The sequence below is a fragment of the Lithobates pipiens genome, unplaced genomic scaffold, assembly GCF_037356315.1.
Source record: "Lithobates pipiens isolate NorthernLeopardFrog02 unplaced genomic scaffold, aLitPip1_a1.2 Scaffold_23, whole genome shotgun sequence".
Classification (NCBI taxonomy): Eukaryota; Metazoa; Chordata; class Amphibia; order Anura; family Ranidae; genus Lithobates; species Lithobates pipiens.
Genome location: NW_027507785.1, coordinates 324,674,272 through 324,693,674, shown reverse-complemented (window position 1 = coordinate 324,693,674; position 19,403 = coordinate 324,674,272). Strand labels below are relative to the sequence as shown.

The following is a 19,403-nucleotide window of genomic DNA, read 5'->3' as shown; positions in this document are numbered from 1 at the left end:
CTACAGTAAATGCCCAATCCCTACACTATATGCCCCCTATCCCTACAATAAAATGCCCCATCCCTTGCCCCATCCCTACAGTAATTCCCCATCCCTACAGTATATGCCCCCATCCCTACAGTAAATGCCCCATCCCTACAGTATATGCCTCATCCCTACAGTAAATGCCTAATCCCTACAGTATATGCCCCCATCCCTACAGTAAATGCCCCCATCCCTACAGTATATGCCCCCCATCCCTACAGTAAATGCCCCCATCCCTACAGTATATACCCCCATTCCTACAGTAAATGCCTCATCCCTACAGTATATACCACCCATCCCTACAGTAAATGCCCCCATCCCTACAGTATATACCCCCATTCCTACAGTAAATGCCTCATCCCTACAGTATATACCACCCATCCTTACAGTAATTCTCCATCCCTACAGTATATGCCCCCATCCCTACAGTAAATGCCCCATCCCTACAGTATATGCCTCATCCCTACAGTAAATGCCTAATCCCTACAGTATATGCCCCCATCCCTACAGTAAATGCCCCCATCCCTACAGTATATGCCCCCCATCCCTACAGTAAATGCCCCCATCCCTACAGTATATACCCCCATTTCTGCAGTAAATGCCTCATCCCTACAGTATATACCACCCATCCCTACAGTAAATGCCCCATCCCTACAGTAAATGCCCCATCCCTACAGTATACACCCCCCCATCCATACAGTAAACCATTCCGCCCAGGGCAGCTGACCCTCCCACCCACCCCTTGTCCTGGCCCTGTTTGGCAGCCCAATGTATCATTTTAGCATGTGGGTTGATGGCTCTTATGTGGCATTGGTGGGGCACGAGGTAAACACTTTTCTTCCTAACTCTCTTGAAATGCCCCGTAGCCGGGCCGTGGCGCGGAGGCGGTTGGAGACTTCCGGCCAGCCCCGACGGGGTGCAGGAAAATGCAGACACGCCACGTTTTATTTTTTTACATTTTTTTAGACTTCTCAAAGAATGATAAGACATTTATCAAAGCTTCAGTTCTCCGCCAAGACTTCCCAAGCAGGCGTCTTCCATTAATCAAATTTTTTTTTCACCCCCCCCCCCCCCATTTCCGGTCTGGGATATTGGACTCGGAAATCCCTTTAAAAAGAAACTTTCTCTTCCCTGTAAAGCGATTAGTAAACCTTTCCCCCCCCGCCCCCCACCCCCCCATCAGAATGGCCGATTTCCTCTTTTCCTTCCCTTTAAACTGCGGCGGTTGTGGCCCTTATGTCTCATTACACATCCGTACACTTGTGCTGTTTGTGCAGGTGGCAGCTGCCGGCGCTGGAGAGACCTTTCCACATATACAATAGGAACATTGAGGAGACCCGGACCCCCCCCGGACCCCCCCGGACCCCCTCCCCCCCCCCCCCCCGGCCTGTATATAGGAGATACATAAATCCAGACGTTTGCTGTCCCATCCTGAGATTCGGATTTAATCGGATATCGCATTAAACGGTCATTCATTGAGACGCCACTTGTAGCACATAAAACCTGCCTTTACTATTATTGGCTTTGACCAGAGTTGGCCCAGGCTGCCGGGTTCGCTTTGCGGAAATCGACTATTAAAAAAATAAAAGTCGCCTACAATACGATCCTCTTCTTCATTTTCGGGTAATGAGTGTCGTGGCTTAAAGGGGTGACTTCAGGCCAGCAGCTAAATACAACAACGAAAGGATTTTTTGTTTATTTCTGTCCATCCAGCGCTGAGATTTACCCAGTTCTGCCGTACAGCACAGCCCTATCTGATTTTTTTTTTTTTCAGGTTCAGGTCTTGCTCCTTCCCCAGTGTTTGACTGTATAGGGAAGGAGCAAGACTCATCTCCCCACTGCTCTACTCTCTCCTCCTATCTGCATGTCCCCTGTTACCATATTTACACTGGGAGGAGAGTTAGAGGAAGGAGCAGAGTCCTCCAGCAGAGCAGAGTATTTCAGGAGAGGAGACTTATAGAAAGGAGATAATAAAAAAAAAAAAAAAACGAAAAAAAAAAAAAGGGGAAGGTGAAGAGTCCTCTAGCAGAGCAGAGTATTTCAGGAGAGGAGACTAGAGGAAAGAGAAGAAACTGCAATGCTGGAGGACTCTTCTCCTTCCTCTGCTCTCCTCTTCTGAAATACTCTGCTCTGCTGGAGGACTCTTCTTCTTCCTCTACTCTCATCTCCTGAAATACTCTGCACTGCTGGAGGACTCTTATTCTTCCTCTACTCTCATCTCCTGAAATACTCTGCACTGCTGGAGGACTCTTCTCCTTCCTCTACTCTCCTCTCCTGAAATACTCTGTAATGCTGGAGGACTCTTCTCCTTCCTCTGCTCTCCTCTTCTGAAATACTCTGCTCTGCTGGAGGACTCTTCTTCCTCTACTCTCATCTCCTGAAATACTCTGCACTGCTGGAGGACTCTTCTCCTTCCTCTACTCTCCTCTCCTGAAATACTCTGTAATGCTGGAGGACTTTTCTCCTTCCTCTACTCTCCTCTCCTGAAATACTCTGCTCTGCTGGGGGACTCTTCTTCTTCCTCTACTCTCATCTCCTGAAATTCTCTGCTCTGCTGGAGGACTCTTATTCTTCCTCTACTATCATCTCCTGAAATACTCTGCTCTGCTGGAGGACTCTTCTTCTTCCTCTACTCTCCTCTCCTGAAATACTCTGCTCTGCGGGAGGACTCTTCTCCTTCCTCTACTCTCCTCTCCTGAAATACTCTGTAATGCTGGAGGACTCTTCTCCTTCCTCTACTCTCATCAGCAGAGCAGAGTATTTCAGAAGAGGGAGTAGAAGAAGGAGAAGAGTCCTCCAGCATTACAGACTATTTCAGGAGAGGAGAGTATAGGAAGGAGAAGACTCCTCCAGCAGAGCAGAGGATTTCAGGAGAGGAGAGTAGAGGAAGGAGAAGAGTCCTGCAGCAGAGCAGAGTATTTCAGGAGAGGAGAGTAGAGGAAGGAGAAGAGTCCTCCTGCAGAGCAGAGTATTTCAGGAGAGGAGAGTAGAGGAAGGAGAAGAGTCCTCCAGCAGAGCAGAGGATTTCAGGAGAGGAGAGTAGGGGAAGGAGAAAAGTCCTGCAGCAGAGCAGAGGATTTCAGGAGAGGAGAGGAGAGGAAGAAGAGTCCTGCAGCAGAGCAGAGTATTTCAGGAGAGGAGAGTAGAGGAAGGAGAAGAGTCCTCCAGCAGGGTATTTTAGATTCTGAGAGCTGGTGGTGAAAAGTACAGTTGGCCACTAATGGTTTAATACGGTTGAAAAGTTCTCTTTTCCCTGAATTTTATAAAATACTTTGGAGAACTTTTCCCATATTATTGACTTCTACAGAGGATTGGCACGTTTTGGGCGCCAAGACAATTACGGATGAGAAAACACTTTCCCGGGAATAATGCCCTTTCCTGGGAATTGCGCAGACACGGGGCTGCGGAATATAAATACACGGAGGCATTAATGGGGCCCACAAATCACTGTTTTCTTTTTTATAGTAACGTGTTAGCGCTGTTTTATAACACAGGCCGGGTGGCGGTGGGCGAGCAGAGACGGGCGCAGAATGCACATCAGTGGCGCTGTGTACACAGGAATCATTCCTCCATTAAACGTCGCGGCTTCAAAGGGGAAAATGAGACATTTTAGGTCCAGCCACTTTGGCCGTGCGCCAGTCTCAATAATCCGCCCGTATATTACAAACCAAAGGCAGGTTTACACCAACCCCAAGACCGGTAGCGCTGAGCTGCTTAAAATAGCACCCCGTGTCACACGCGGAAAAATCATAATATTTACAGAGCCGGCCCAGCTCCAGTATCACATACCAGGCTATCGCGCCTCTATAATCTTTATTTTTTTATTTCCCCCCCCCCCCTCCCCCTTTTTTTTAGCCACTGGCGGGGTTCCCAAACTTGCCTCCAAATATTAAGGTGAAGTTTCCAAGCCCTGCCCCCGCTCGTGCGGCTCTCTAATGCGAAGATTAGCCCAAAATGAGCTTACAGCACCGTGGATGGGGATTCTTTGGCAGCCATTATGGCGTTCCATGACGCTCACCTTTCCTAGACAATTACACCTAAAAAAAAATTTTTTTTGATGGCTGGCATGTGGAAGGGTTTGAATCCCTGTCTTATTTTTATTGCTTCAGAAAGTGGATTATTATCGTTGAAAGCCCTGAGCCTTATTACATATTTTTATTTTTTATATTACATTATTATTATTAATATTTTTTATTGTGTATTATTAATATATTTAGTTATTATAAATTATATGTATAATAAATAAATAAATAAATATATATATATATAATAAAAAGAATAATAATAATAAAATAATTATCCAAATCCATACCAGATATGAAAATGTGAACAATATATATATATATTGTTTACATTTTCAGATCTGGTATGGATTTGGATTTGGATAATTATTTTATTATTCTTTTTATTCTTTATTATTGTTTTTACATACTGTCACACATGTAGCACAGCGTCATCAGCGGCTCTCTAATGCGAAGATTAGCCCAAAATGAACTTACAGCACCGTGGATGGGGATTCTTTGGCAGCCATTATGGCGTTCCATGATGCTCACCTTTCCTAGAGAATTACACCTAAAAAATCTTTTTTTGATGGCTGGCACATGGAAGGGTTTGAATCCCTGTCTTATTTTTATTGCTTCAGAAAGTGGATTATTATCGTTGAAGGCCCTGAGCCTTATTAAATAATTTTTTTTATATATTACATTACTATTATTATTATTAATATTATTTATTTTGTATTATTAATAAATTTAGTTATTATAAATATATATTGTAATATATTGTAATATATGTATAATAAATAAATACATATAAATATAAATATATATATATATATATATATATATATATATATATATATATATATATATATATATATACATATACATATACATATATATATATATATATATATATATATATATATATATATATATATATATATATATATATATATATATAAAATAAATAAATAAATAAATAAATAAATAAAATATATGTATAATATAAATATAAAATATATGTATAATGTAAATATAAAATATATGTATAACATAAATAGAAAGGATATGTATACTATATATATATATATAAAATATATTTACATTTTCAAATCTGGATTTGGATAATTGTATTATTCTTTTTATTCTTTATTATTCTTTTTACATACTGTCACACATGTAGCACAGCGTCATCATATGTCTGGTGTGGTGGTGATCAGGGACACTGACTGGTGACAGCATGTTAAAAGAAAACAAAAAAATAAAAATAAAAACTATTTTTTAAATAATTTCTTATTCAATATTTTTAATGTTTAAAAAAAAAAAAAAATTCACAACTTTTTTTATTCTTTTTACATACTGTCACACATGTAGCACAGCGTCATCATATGACTGGTGTGGTGGTGATCAGGGACACTGGCTGGTGACAGCATGTTAAAACAAAACAAAAAAATAAAAATAAAAACTATTTTTTAAATAATTTCTTATTCAATATTTTTAATGTTTAAAAAAAAAAAATTCACAACTTTTTTTATTCTTTTTACATACTGTCACACATGTAGCACAGCGTCATCATATGACTGGTGTGGTGGTGATCAGGGACACTGACTGGTGACAGCATGTTAAAACAAAACAAAAAAATAAAAATAAAAACTATTTTTTAAATAATTTTTTATTCAATATTTTTAATGTTTAAAAAAAAAAAAATCACAATTCTTTTTATTCTTTTTACATACTGTCACACATGTAGCACTGCATCATCATATGACCGGTGTGGTGGTGATCAGGGACACTGACTGGTGACAGTACTTGCTGTATGTCTTAAAAAAAAAAAAAATAATAAAAATGTGTTATTTTTTTTGGTACAATTTTCATCGGAGTAGTTCAGTGCAATACTGTACTACTCCGAGGAAGTGATCAGAGATTTTTATTTATTTATTTAAATTTTTTTTACACTTTGCTGTTGCAATGAAGAGGTTAAATCTCTGTTGTCTTGTAGCATATGTCTGACAGATCCTCCATGTGTGAGCCACTTGTACAATAAGCCTGGAAACCAAGTCATCGCAGGGCTGGTGGGGCCACGTATCCAGACCCCTGCTCAGCTGTTTCCATCAGCGTACGCGATGCGATTGGTTGGATCTCGTCAGGTTTTATCAGTCTGCGGTGCTGGTCCTCATTACCGGCTTGGCCCAGCTTGTTCTACAAATGCTCAACTCCCAGCAAACTCTTGGCACGCCGAGCTGAACGTTGGGGCCAAGCTGGCCGAGCCGCGGGATGTTTAGGTTGTGAAATAAGACCAGAGCTTCTATAGTTTATATCACGAGAGAAAAAAAAAAAAAGAAGGGATTCTGTTTTCAACAACACTGTGTTATGGTCTCCTGCGGCTTCACTGCGCCTAACCGTGCGCACAATGCCAAAGAATAGGAGGACACGGGCGATTTTTATGTAGTTCTTTTGCAATCTAGTAGAGCGATCGATCGTTATAGGTATGGAAGGAGCGTATCAGCGATTCATTGCAATCGGCTCGTACATTAGGTGGAACCAATGGCTTCCTATGGAGTATCAATTAATTGCACCCCTTTTTGGAATATTGCGCCACCGTCAGCAAATAAAATCTACTTGAGTCTGGAGCAAACTTTCCCAACCCGCTCAGCGCAGAAGAACCCACCAAATATATTCCAGGTCTCAAGAAACCTCTGCTAGAGTTCATAGTGCCATCAGAAGGTTGTAGTAATAATAAAAACAATCATCATCATCGATCGTGATATATAAAGAATACAATGTACCTAGACTTCACTCAATGCTGAATCTTACTTTATTCACACGCCCCTCGTACTATAGAGTCACCCTCCACTTTTATTGGCCATGAGTGGAGAAGAGGCCCTCTGTACTTTGGTGGCCATGGTACCGCATCCCTACATTGGTAATCAATAGGGACTAGGCTCCTTTATATTGGTGGCCAGAGCTAAGAAGAATGTTCCTGATCAGTGGGAAGAATGTTCCTTACATTGGTGATCAGTGAGAAGAATGTTCCTTACATTGGTGATCAGTGGGAAGAATGTTCCTTACATTGGTGATCAGTGAGAAGAATGTTCCTTACATTGGTGATCAGTGAGAAGAATGTTCCTTACATTGGTGGTCAGTGGGAAGAATGTTCCTTACATTGGTGATCAGTGGGAAGAATGTTCCTTACATTGGTGATCAGTGGGAAGAATGTTCCTTACATTGGTGATCAGTGAGAAGAATGTTCCTTACATTGGTGATCAGTGGGAAGAATGTTCCTTACATTGGTGATCAGTGAGAAGAATGTTCCTTACATTGGTGATCAGTGAGAAGAATGTCCCTTACATTGGTGGTCAGGGGGAAGAATGCTCCTTATATTGGTGATCAGTGGGAAAAATGCCCTTACATTGGTGATCAGTGGGAAGAATGTTCCTTACATTGGTGATCAGTGGGAAGAATGTTCCTTACATTGGTGGTCAGTGGGAAGAATGCTCCTTACATTGGTGATCAGTGGGAAGAATGTTCCTTACATTGGTGGTCAGTGGGAAGAATGCTCCTTACATTGGTGATCAGTGGGAAGAATGTTCCTTACATTGGTGATCACTGGGAAGAATGCTCCTTACATTGGTGGTCAGTAGGAAGAATGTTCCTTACATTGGTGATCAGTGAGAAGAATGTTCCTTACATTGGTGGTCAGTGGGAAGAATGTTCCTTACATTGGTGATCAGTGAGAAGAATGTTCCTTACATTGGTGATCACTGGGAAGAATGTTCCTTACATTGGTGATCAGTGGGAAGAATGTTCCTTACATTGGTGATCACTGGGAAGAATGCTCCTTACATTGGTGGTCAGTGAGAAGAATGTTCCTTACATTGGTGATCAGTAGGAAGAATGTTCCTTACATTGGTGATCAGTGGGAAGAATGCTCCTTACATTGGTGGTCAGTAGGAAGAATGTTCCTTACATTGGTGATCAGTGGGAAGAATGTTCCTTACATTGGTGGTCAGTGAGAAGAATGTTCCTTACATTGGTGATCAGTGGGAAGAATGTTCCTTACATTGGTGGTCAGTGAGAAGAATGTTCCTTACATTGGTGGTCAGTGAGAAGAATGTTCCTTACATTGGTGATCAGTGAGAAGAATGTTCCTAACGTTGGTGGTCAGTGGGAAGAATGTTCTTTACATTGGTGGTCAGTGGGAAGAATGTTCTTTACATTGGTGGTCAGTGGGAAGAATGCTCCTGACATTGGTGGTCATTGGGAAAAATACTCTGGTGATGCGCCATCCACAATTCACCCTGCATGTTTTGTGGTTCTACTATAAATCTTTTTGTTGTTATTATTGTTATACATATGTATTGTTGTTTTAATGATTATTGTGATATTTATGATAAACATTATTTTTATTTGAAAAAGTTTTGTCTTTTTGTCATGTGTCCCCGTTTCTTGCAGCTTTTGCTACGGGCGCATTGACACCTATGTGCACACATTATTGGGTGGTACTGTCTGCACCGACGCTGGTCGCAGTACATACGTTTATGCCTGTGCCTGTTCAATTCTTATGGGTCCTTAACATGCGCCAATGTGGCAAAGAAAATTGAAGAGGACCGGTACCTTTGTTTGCTGTGTTGGTGTGTGTTGGGGTTCCATTTGAATTTAATTAAATCACCCCTAAAATGCATGTCTGCAGCATGTGTCAACGCACAAGGTAACATACATGTGTAGGTGTGAATGGGCCTATTTTTTACCGTGCGTTGAGGTTCTTCAGCATCCCATTCCTTGTAAGTGGGCTGCCTCGTGCAAACTGTCTCAATGCATTATTTCACTTAGCTGAAGGAATCTTTTGAGTAACCAATGGCTTCTTATGTCCCTCAGAGGTTCCGGCAGCAAATTCTCTGCAGCTTGGCTCCCAGCTCCGCCCCACTTGCCTTACTCTTGTTGTAACTCATGCAGTTATATTTCCTGCGACGGGAAAAGCTCTGCTTTGACCGGAGTCCTGAAAGGACGTTGAGGTTTCGGTGCTCAGGATGAAAGTGTCATCCACTCACACTTAGATAATATAGTTGAAAAGATGATCAGCCAGCAACCTGAAGTCATCCAGTTATGAAGAGATTTATTCGCTACTGGGTTATATGGAATAAATATGCTTACGCGTTTCGGCCATAAGTCCTTAGTCATAGGCTATGACTAAGGCCTTACGGCCGAAACACGTAGGCGTATTTAACCTGTAGCAAATAAATATCTTTGCAGCTGTTCATCTTTTCAACTATTACATTTCACCACCGGCATACCCGAGGAATATTAGAAGCCATTGTGCGACTATCGCTGTCGGCCACTACCCAATTATCCATCATGGGCGGACTGACCCTTTGATTGTCACTGACTGTCAATGTGTGGGAAGCGCATTGTAAATTGTGATCTCTTTGCCTTTGTCCTGACAGCCTGTGCCCCAGCGGTGGTGACGAACTGCACCTCCCTTATCCCGACCTACCAGAGGGGCTTTTTCTGCAGTGATGGGAGCATAAAACATGAGCTTAAGAAAAGCACCATACCGGTCCGACTGCTCCTTCCAGTTGGGCTTTTGGTGGCTTTGGTTACTGTAAGTGACAAGCGCGGTGGCACGGTAGCCTCGTCTGGGCCCACGCAGCTATCTGAAGGTGGCGCTAACATCCTCGGTCACCTGCAGACTGCAGGAAGGTGGAGCCAAGCCAAGCTGGCCATATGAGTAACAACCTGATCGAGCAATCTCTTTGCCAATAACAATGTAGCACAAGGGCCTATCTAAACATTCCATTTAAATTCCGTTCACGTTAGACCGGCCCCTCATGCTACAAATGAAAGGGGATTATACAATCAGGTTGTAAAATGTGTGGCCAGCTTTAAAGAGGAACTCGGCTTTAGAAGATTTATTGTACAAAGACAATTAAAGTGTCTCCAGTCTAGTTTTAGATGGAGCGGGAAAGGGTTTTTATTGCTGTCTGTGGGTCACAACTGGTGGGATTTACTCTTTATGTTTGTTAACAAGACACATAGTGATGGGAAATGCAGTCACCAGTAAAGGAAGTGAGGGTAAATCTTTCAATGGGGACATCTGCTCCAGTAACCGTTATGTCAGGAACCAGCAACAGGGATGACCAGATCTGTGTGGCTACACTCAGGAAACTGGAGGTGCAGGGAGCAGATGGGAAGGGGGAATAAACCTGGGAAAAAGAACAAGGAAGCAGGGTACAGGATACAAGGCAGGGACAAGATCAGGATACATAGCAACAAGATCTGGCAGCAGCAGAACACTGGAGAAAGAAGGACTAACAGAGGAGGACCTAAATACCCTCCCAGCTGCCAGCATCAGGTGGAAAGTCATTACTGAGATCTGCTTGTTGTTGAGAGACACCCACTGATGGACACTGGAATTACAACCCTCCAGGGAACCACGGTGCCACCGGCAGGTGATCCAGGTCCCCTCAATTCCTGTTATGTCTGCAGGACCTAAATACCCTTCCAGCTGCCAGCATCAGGTGGAAAGTGATTACTGAGATCTGCTTGTTGTTGAGAGACACCCACTGATGGTCACTGGAATTACAACGCTTAAGGGAACCACGGTGCCGCTGGCAGGTGATCCAGGTACCCTCAATTCCTGTTATGTCTCCAGGATATAATAGGCGTATTGGTAAAGTGCTGATATAGGATATGACTTTAGAACAACATTTTCAAGGCAGCTCTATCTTTAGAGGTTCCCAGAGTCATCTAAGTAGCGTGGAGAAAGTGGGATTGCCAAGATTATAGTGTAGGTCCAGTAAACCTTTAATGACAGGAGGCTACAAAGAAAATTCAACATGTTTCAGGGGGGCCTCAATCCCCCCCCTTTGATCAAGGTATGGATGCGGCTAGTAAATGTACTCACAGGCTTACATGTTGCTGCCTGACCAGTGACCCTAATGAAATAAATTATATTCTTTATTTGACACCCTCTTGTCCAGTACTCTTCTTATTTACTATCAGCATCCAGACCCTGGTGAAGGGGGTCTTGGGTTGGTCATGGTCAGACCATGTGTCCAGTACTCTCTTTATTTACGGTACTATCAGCATCCACACCCTGGTGAAAGGGGTCTTGGGTTGGTCATGGTCAGACTATATGTCCAGTACCCTCCTTATTTACGGTACTATCAGCATCCAGACCCTGGTGAAGGGGGTCTTGGGTTGGTCATGGTCAGACCATGTGTCCAGTACCCTCCTTATTTACTATCAGCATCCAGACCCTGGTGAAGGGGGTCTTGGGTTGGTCATGGTCAGACCATGTGCCTACTGTACAGTCTGGTCCTGACAAGTCCCTGCCTCTAAATATGTTGGGACTGCCCATCATATCCATTTTACGGGTTTGTCCAACTTGAGCCCCCCGAAATATGTTTGGATTTTGCTTTTGACCTCCTGTCTTGCAAAATAAAGATTTAGCGGACTCTCACTATAATTGTAGCGCTCTCACTTTCTCCACACTTCTCGATCTCCAGGGCAGGAAGAACCCGAAATTTGGGATTTTCTTTCACTTTTATTTTCAGTGGTAATGGGCACCGGGACAAATAGAGAGGGTGAATCTCAATAACAGGGTCACAGACAGCAATAAAAACCTAACGTGGGTTCCACTCCCTCTCCACTCCATCCAAAAATGAAAAAGGTTTTGCCTATAATTATAATTTAAGTCCTTTTTGTGGGCAGCAAGCGCATAGAAAAATGATTTCAGATTTCGAAAATGGGAGGTTCAGGGTAAGCCGTGCATTCAAAATGCCATCTCGCTTCTTAGGAAGTTCTATGAGGACAGTTATGGGCCAGAGTTCCTCTTTGACCAGATGTTGCGTTGGCCCAGACGGCGCGTGCGGTTGCGCTACCTTGTTGTGTGTAATGTTTCTCCAGCATCATCACATTGACGATCTCTTTGTTTTGTCTCTCTCTTGCTCTTTCGCTAGCTGCCCTGCCTTTCCTGATAATTGAATCTAATCAAATACGGCCGTATGAACGGGGGTTTTACTGTGACGATGAAAGCATCAAGTACCCCATCAAACCGGGAGAGACAATTAATGATGCTGTGCTATCCGCTGTGGGCATTTTAATTTCCGTCCTCGCTGTAAGTGTGTTAAGCTTCCAATCAATACAAATCCTTCTCTTCTGTCTTCTTTTGCCTTTTACAGGATATTCTATCCATTCCGACTGCAAGAGGGGACCTGCTGGGGCAGAATTTTTTTTTTTAATGGTGCCACTACAAAAAAGTTATATACTGCAGCTTAGCAGTCCATAGTTACCAACATTATGTTCCCATATCCCAGTATACTGTTAACTCCACCTGTATTCCAGATGGGGAAGTCCCAAATGTTCTCATTTTACAGGGTCCACTCATTGCTTGCTCTAAATATGTAGGGACTGCCCATCATGTCCACTTTATGGGTTTTGTCCAGCCTAGACCCCACCTCTAAATATGTTTGGACAGCCCATCACGCCTACTTTTTGGGTTAGTCATGGCCAGACCCTGCTTCCAAAATGTGCCTTGCCTCTAACTATGTTGTGACCATCTATCGTGTCCACTTTACGGTGTTGGCTCCACCTAGACACTGCCTCGGAATATAGAGGGTCTGCCCCTCATATCCATTTTACAGGTTCGTCCAACTTAGACCCCACCTCTAATTATGCAGGGACTGCCCATCACACCCAGTTTTTGGGTTTGTCATGGCCAGACCCTGCTTCGAAAATTGTGCCCTGCTTCTAAATATGTTGGCTCCACCCATCGTGTTCACTTTAGGGGTTGGCTCCACCTAGATATTGCGTCTAAATATGTAGGGACCGCCCATCATATCCATTTTACAGGTTGGCCCAACTTAAACCCCATCTCTAAATATGCGGGGACAGCTCATCACATCTACTTTTTTCATTGGTCATGGCCAGACCCTGCTTCTAAAATGTGCCCACTTTACAGTCTGCTCCTGACCAGACCTTCCTCTAAATATGCAGGGACTATCCATCACGTCCACTTTACAGGTTGGTTCAATCTACACCCTGCATCTAAATATGTGAGGACACAACCATTTTTGGGTTGGTCATGGCCAGACCCTGCCTCTAAAAGGTGCCCAGTCAACAGTCTAGTCCCAACCAGACCCTGCCTCTAAAAATGTGAGGACCATTTATCATGTCCACTTTATGGGTTGGACCTACCTAGACCCTAACTCCAAATATGTTGGTAGTGCCCATCATATCCACTTTACAGGTTAGCCCTACCTAGACCTTGGCTCTAAATATGTAGGGGCCGCCAATCATGTCCACTTTATGGCTTGGTCCAGCCTAGATACCGCCTGGAAATATGTGGGGACTGCCCATCGTACCAACTTTTTGGCTTTAGCATGACCAGACCCTGCTTCTAAAATGTGCCCACTTTACAGAGTGGTCCCACCCAGGCCTTGCCTTTAAATATGTAGAGACCGCCAATCATATCCACTTTACAGGCTGGTCCCCCTCCTTTATAGATGCATCCCCTTCTTCTTAGTCTAAGCAGTAGGGTGAGGACAGTTAATTACCTCTTTTTGCTGATGGGGCTCTCCATGGAGGTTCTAACCCTTCTCTAATTTTTTGAAAAATAAAGAAAAAAGTTTTGTATATATAAAAAAAAAGCATTATAAAAATAATAATAAATATGAAAAAATAATAATAGAAAAACCAATGATAAAATTTAATTATTATTATTATTATTATTAATAATAATAATAATAATAATAATAATAATAATAATAATAATAATACTGTAGTAATAATAATAATTACATGAAAATAATTACAAAAAATAAATAAGGAAGCTGGAAAAAAAACATTTTGTATATAGAAAATAAGTTGTAAAAATAATAATAATAATAATAAGTATCTTATCTCATATAAGAAAATATTAAGACATCCACAGACATCTAAGAATTACTTCATTAATTAATTAAGTCATTTTTTATGCTTTATGAATTTCAGAGGGAGTAAAATTCATGAGTTTAATAAATTACCCCAATGCTCATTTAGTCATATGTAAAAATCAGCCATTTGAACTTCAATGAACATTAATACAGAAATACTTTAAATAGCTATCTTCTTGCCCTGGTCCAGTAATGATAGGAAATAAGATACAATATTGTACTTAAAATTGTTCCCAATTACACCCCCATGACTAATGCCATGTGTGAGAGGTCAGGTCGCTCCTTGTTGTTGAACACACGAGGTACGGCTGTTATTTGGCCCATGCTTTCCTTGCAAAATGGAAACACACCTCACTGGTTAATTGGCAGAGACTTAATTCCCCAATTTACAAGTTGCTACATCTGGTCCATCCCTGGGACCACCAACAGAGCCGGTGTCAGATAGAGAGGAAAGATGGGGACTGACATATAAACAAATAAAGGAGGATGACCATCCTCCAGGCTTGACTTCCCCCAAAAAACAACAGTTGTTTTTTTTTTTCTTCTCAGCGATGGTCATGGCACCGCAGTATGGTGTTCTCACAGATTCTGTCCCCAGGCAAAATTAGTATACAGGTCTGTAGTGTTTTTTTTTTTCGGTTTGGGCACGTATAATTTTATAAAGACAGACCAACTGCCTTCCTTCTTCTGGAATGGAGCCATTTTCTCATAACTCTACAAGCCACAATTATAGATCTTTGTGGCTGTAGCTTACACACTGTGGCACCGGTGCAAGTAAACATTGAGTAAAATGTTTCACATTCCCATATCAAGTGAAAAAAAAAAAAAAAGTCCCTAAAATTTTCGGGCCTGTAGCATTGAATGGGATCCATAGTATACTGGAGAAAAAAATGAGTTTTAATTTATTTCAAATTTCTAAGAAAAAAATCAGTAGTGTTTGGAAAATTTGGCAAATTATCAGAAATGTCAACGGGGAAGCAACAGCCCCCAATTAGACAAATTTTTTTCATTTTATTTATTTATTTATTTTTTAAAGCAAGAAAAAAACAGGAAACAAATAAAATAAAATAAAATAAAAATAAAATAAAAATAATAAAAAATAAAGCACAGTTAACAAAAACAAATATCTTTTAAAAAGGAGAAAAAAACACAAATACAAAGAACACTCACTATGGGGCCATTTATACCTTTGCAGCACAGTGCATTAGTGCGTTGGCACCCTAATAAACTAAAGCCACGCAGCTCCAATGTACACACATTACAATGACCCACAATGTACGGTAAAGCTTTAACTTGCATTGTTATGTATTGCCAAAAATGGTGCATGTCTATTTTTTGACGTTTTGACATGTTATCAGTCCATTCATTTGAATGGGCTGCCCAATGGAACACACGTTAACGTGTAACGCTAGGCACCAGGGCACCAATGTGAATTCCCCTCACTCAGCAATGTTACATCAACTGCACAACATTTATTGGATCTTGTTTTTTTCCTGGCAGGGCCCCACTTTTGTATCTTGTAAGTGGTTCTTCCAAACCTTTTCACCATCTATATTCTAAGCTTTTATGCTGTACATGTTACATGTTGTAGTGTTTCCTTCTCACATATTTTGTTAAAGTGTGCTTGGGGCTTTCACAAAGTCTAGCCAGCCATACTGGGGTCCTTCACACAGACTAGTCAGCCATGCTGGGGGCCTTCACATAGACTAGCCAGCCATACTGGAGGCCTTCACATAGACTAGCCAGCCATACTGGAGGCCTTCACATAGCCTAGCCAGCTGTACTAGGGGCCTTCACATAGACTAGTCAGCCATGCTGGGGGCTTTCACATAGACTAGCCAGCCATGCTGGGGGCCTTCACATAGACTAGCCAGCCATACTGGGGGCTTTCACATAGACTAGCCAGCCATACTGGGGTCCTTCACACAGACTAGCCAGCTTTACTGAGGGGCCTTCACATAGACTAGCCAGCAATACTGGAGGCCTTCACATAGACTATCCAGTCATACTGGGGGCCTTCACATAGACGAGCCAGCCATACTGGGGTCCTTCACACAGACTAGCCAGCTTTACTGAGGGGCCTTCACATAGACTAGCCAGCCATGCTGGGGGCTTTCACATAGACTAGCCAGCCATGCTGGGGGCCTTCACATAGAATAGCCAGCCATACTGGCGGCCTTCACATAGACTAGCCAGCCATACTGGGGGCCTTCATATAGACTAGGCAGCCATACCGGGGGCCTTCACATAGACTAGCCAGCCCTACTGGGGGCTTCACATAGACTAGCCAGCCTTATTGGGGGGCCTTCACATAGACTAGCCAGCCATACTGGGGGACCTTCACATAGACTAGCCAGCCATACTGGGGGCCTTCACATAGACTAGCCAGCCATACTGGGGGCTTTCACATAGACTAGCCAGCCATACTGGGGGCTTTCACATAGACTAGCCAGCTATACTGGGGGCCTTCACATAAACTAGCCAGCCATGCTGGGGGCCTTCACATAGACTAGCCAGCCATGCTGGGGGCCTTCATATAGACTAGCCAGCCATACTGAGGGCCTTCAAATAGACTAGACCAGTGATGGTGAACCTTGGCACTCCAGATGTTTTGGAACTACATTTCCCATGATGCTCATGCACTCTTCAGTGTAGTTGAGCATCATGGGAAATGTAGTTCCAAAACATCTGGGGTGCCAAGGTTCGCCATCACTGGACTAGACAGTCATACTGGGGGCTTTCACATAGACTAGCCTGCTATACTGGGGGCCTTCACATAGACTAGCCATCCATACTTGGGGGCTTCACATAAACTAGCCAGCCATACTGGGGGCTTTCACATAGTTTAGCCATCCACACTGGAGGCCTTCACATAAACTAGTCAGCCATACTGGGGGCTTTAACATAGACTAGCCAGACATACTGGGGGCCTTCAGAATCCCTAGATGCCTGTCAGTTGAGCCAGTGTTGTCACGAGTTTATAGTCAATTGATTTTAAGCCTAAGGTTCCAAGTCTTCTGTATTAAAGTTGCCCATGTAAAAAAAAAACAATTGATAATAATAGGAGCAGATCTGGGATGGTGTTGAGTGGAAATTACCTTTAACATTCCAGTAGTTGAATAAAATATATACATGGAGGTATGAAGACTTTTTTTTAGTGAATTGGAAAGGAAACAAAATTGGCGGGTTAACTTTGTGTATGCAACAGGTACACTTTAAGCTCACCATGTTTGTGTCTGTTGGGTTGCATTGCGCCCATAACCCACACCGCTCATTGTTTTTACAGATCATAGTCGGAGAGTTCTTCCGCATCTACTACTTGAAGGAGAGGTCCTATTCCTTCATCCAGAATCCATACGTGGCTGCCTTGTACAAGCAGGTCGGCTGTTTTATCTTTGGATGCGCCATCAGTCAGTCCTTCACAGACATTGCCAAGGTGTCCATTGGCCGCTTGAGACCCCACTTCCTGGCGGTCTGTAATCCGGATATTACAAAGATCAACTGTTCCTTGGGATACATTCAAGATTACACATGTACAGGCCCGCTGAATAAAGTCATGGAAGCAAGGTAGGATGTCTAAAATATTAATATTTTTTTAGTATTCAACTGTATAAAGAAAACTGAAGGTGAAAAAGGACTAAAGGAGTAGTTTTATAAAGAATGGGAGGGGAGTGGGGTAATGTGGAACCCGTTGATGGGGCTTTGAGGAAACTCCACCAGCCATTCTCAACTTTTCTACTCCAGGGTAACGATTGAAATAATTGTCAGGTATCGGTGAACCCCTGCTAGAATTAAATCATAGCGCAAAAAAATAAAAACCGCAGGGGTGATCAAATATCACCAAAAGAAAAAAAAAAGCTCTATTTGTGGGGAAAAAAAAGGACGTCAATTTTGTTTGGGTGCAACGTCGCAATTGTCGGTTAAAGCGACGCAGTGCCGTATCGCAAAAAATTGCTCTGGTCAGGAAGGGGGTAAATCCTTCCGGGGCTGAAGCGGGTACGTTTTACAATATCCTAGGAGAGCATGTGCAATCTTTGAAACGCGTCAGTTTAACTCATACTTAATAAAGTGGACCTTTAAATCAGATTTCCACCTATGCTTTTTATTACACCACTGGACTTATCAGCCTCTCCTACGGCTCCCCTTCCCCACCTTTTTTCGTTTTTCCCACTATCAGCGATGCACGGCTGCCCCGCACCAGTGCAAAGTCCATGCATGTGGATTGATTTATGGACTGATAAGGAGAGAGTCAGTAGCTGCTCAAAGGTATGGAGAAAAGTACATTAAATCCGATTTCTGACATTTGGAATTCTTCATATGGAGCACACAGAGCCCACGTATGAACCGAGTGAGCCGGCATGGACATGGGGTGGGATAAGTCACGGCTTGTCCATTTTCTTTTCCTATTTGCTTCACTTTGATGCCTGATTCATACTGAGCAACACATCTGAAATTCATTCTTGCAACACAAAAGTGTTTTGCAATTATGTATCTTACGGATGACAGCCAAGTATGCTCTTATCTCTTATCTCTATCACAGGCGTCATAGGTCCCAATAGCAGAATTTTGATGAGCCCCAATGGTGACCTCTCTACTGTCCTTCATAATGTCCAGTCTATGTCTATTACAAGGACGGGTAGCAGGAGAGCTGTCAGTAATAGTCAGTCCACTACTAGGGACAAGAGAACGAGGACAGACCAGGGGCAGACTGACCATGCGGCCACTCGGGCACTGCCCAAGGGCCCCAGGCCACTAGGGGGGCCCATCAGGGTTGCCAGCCTCAGTAAAACCAGGGACAGTATATAAAAATCTGTGTTTTTTTACATCTGTCACTGAAATGCCCCTTACCAACACCCTTTTGGTCTAAAAATCCCAAGATTTTAGCTGCCCCACCTCTCCAGTACCTTCTCAGCCAATAGAAACATGTATACTGTCAGTAATAGTCAGTCGACTACTAGGGACAAGAGAACGAAGACAGACCAGGGGCGGACTGACCATTCGGGCCACTCAGGCACTGCCCGAGGGCCCCTGGGCCACTAGGGGGCCCCATCAGGGTTGCCAGCTTCAGTAAAACCAGGGACAGTATGTAAAAATCTGTGGGTTTTTTTTACATCTGTCTCTGAATGGTCCCTTACCGACATCCTTTTGGTCTAAAAATCCCAAGATTTTAGCTGCCCCACCTCTCCAGTACCTTCTCATCCAATAGAAACATGTATACTGTGTGATTGTATACTGTGTGTGTTTGTTTGTGTGTGGCCCCATAATCTCTGATTGCCCGGGGGCCCCAAAATCTCCTATTGCCCGGGGGGCCCCATGAGTTTTCATTCCGCCCCTGGGACAGACAATGTCAAGAAGAGGGACAACAGTGCCGGGAATAAACTTTACCATTAAATTTCCAGCCAACTTCTCTGTCCTCGGTAGCTCACCGGTTATTTCCAGTATCTCA

The 19,403-nt window shown here is 42.8% G+C and overlaps 1 protein-coding gene across 2 annotated transcripts in view; it reads left to right on the top strand.

The window, feature by feature from the left end:
- The window catches only part of PLPP3 (phospholipid phosphatase 3), a 104,012-nt gene that overhangs the window by 40,558 nt on the left and 44,051 nt on the right, over positions 1 to 19,403 (top strand). Inside the window, exons 2-3 of one of the 2 annotated variants that reach the window (XM_077450657.1) lie at positions 9,467 to 9,624; positions 17,244 to 17,524. In XM_077450657.1, the coding sequence (XP_077306783.1) occupies positions 9,467 to 9,624; positions 17,244 to 17,524 (439 nt within the window). Of the gene's footprint in view, positions 1 to 9,466; positions 9,625 to 11,983; positions 12,142 to 17,243; positions 17,525 to 19,403 lie in introns of both variants that reach the window. The other variant, XM_077450656.1, reaches the window with a different exon arrangement.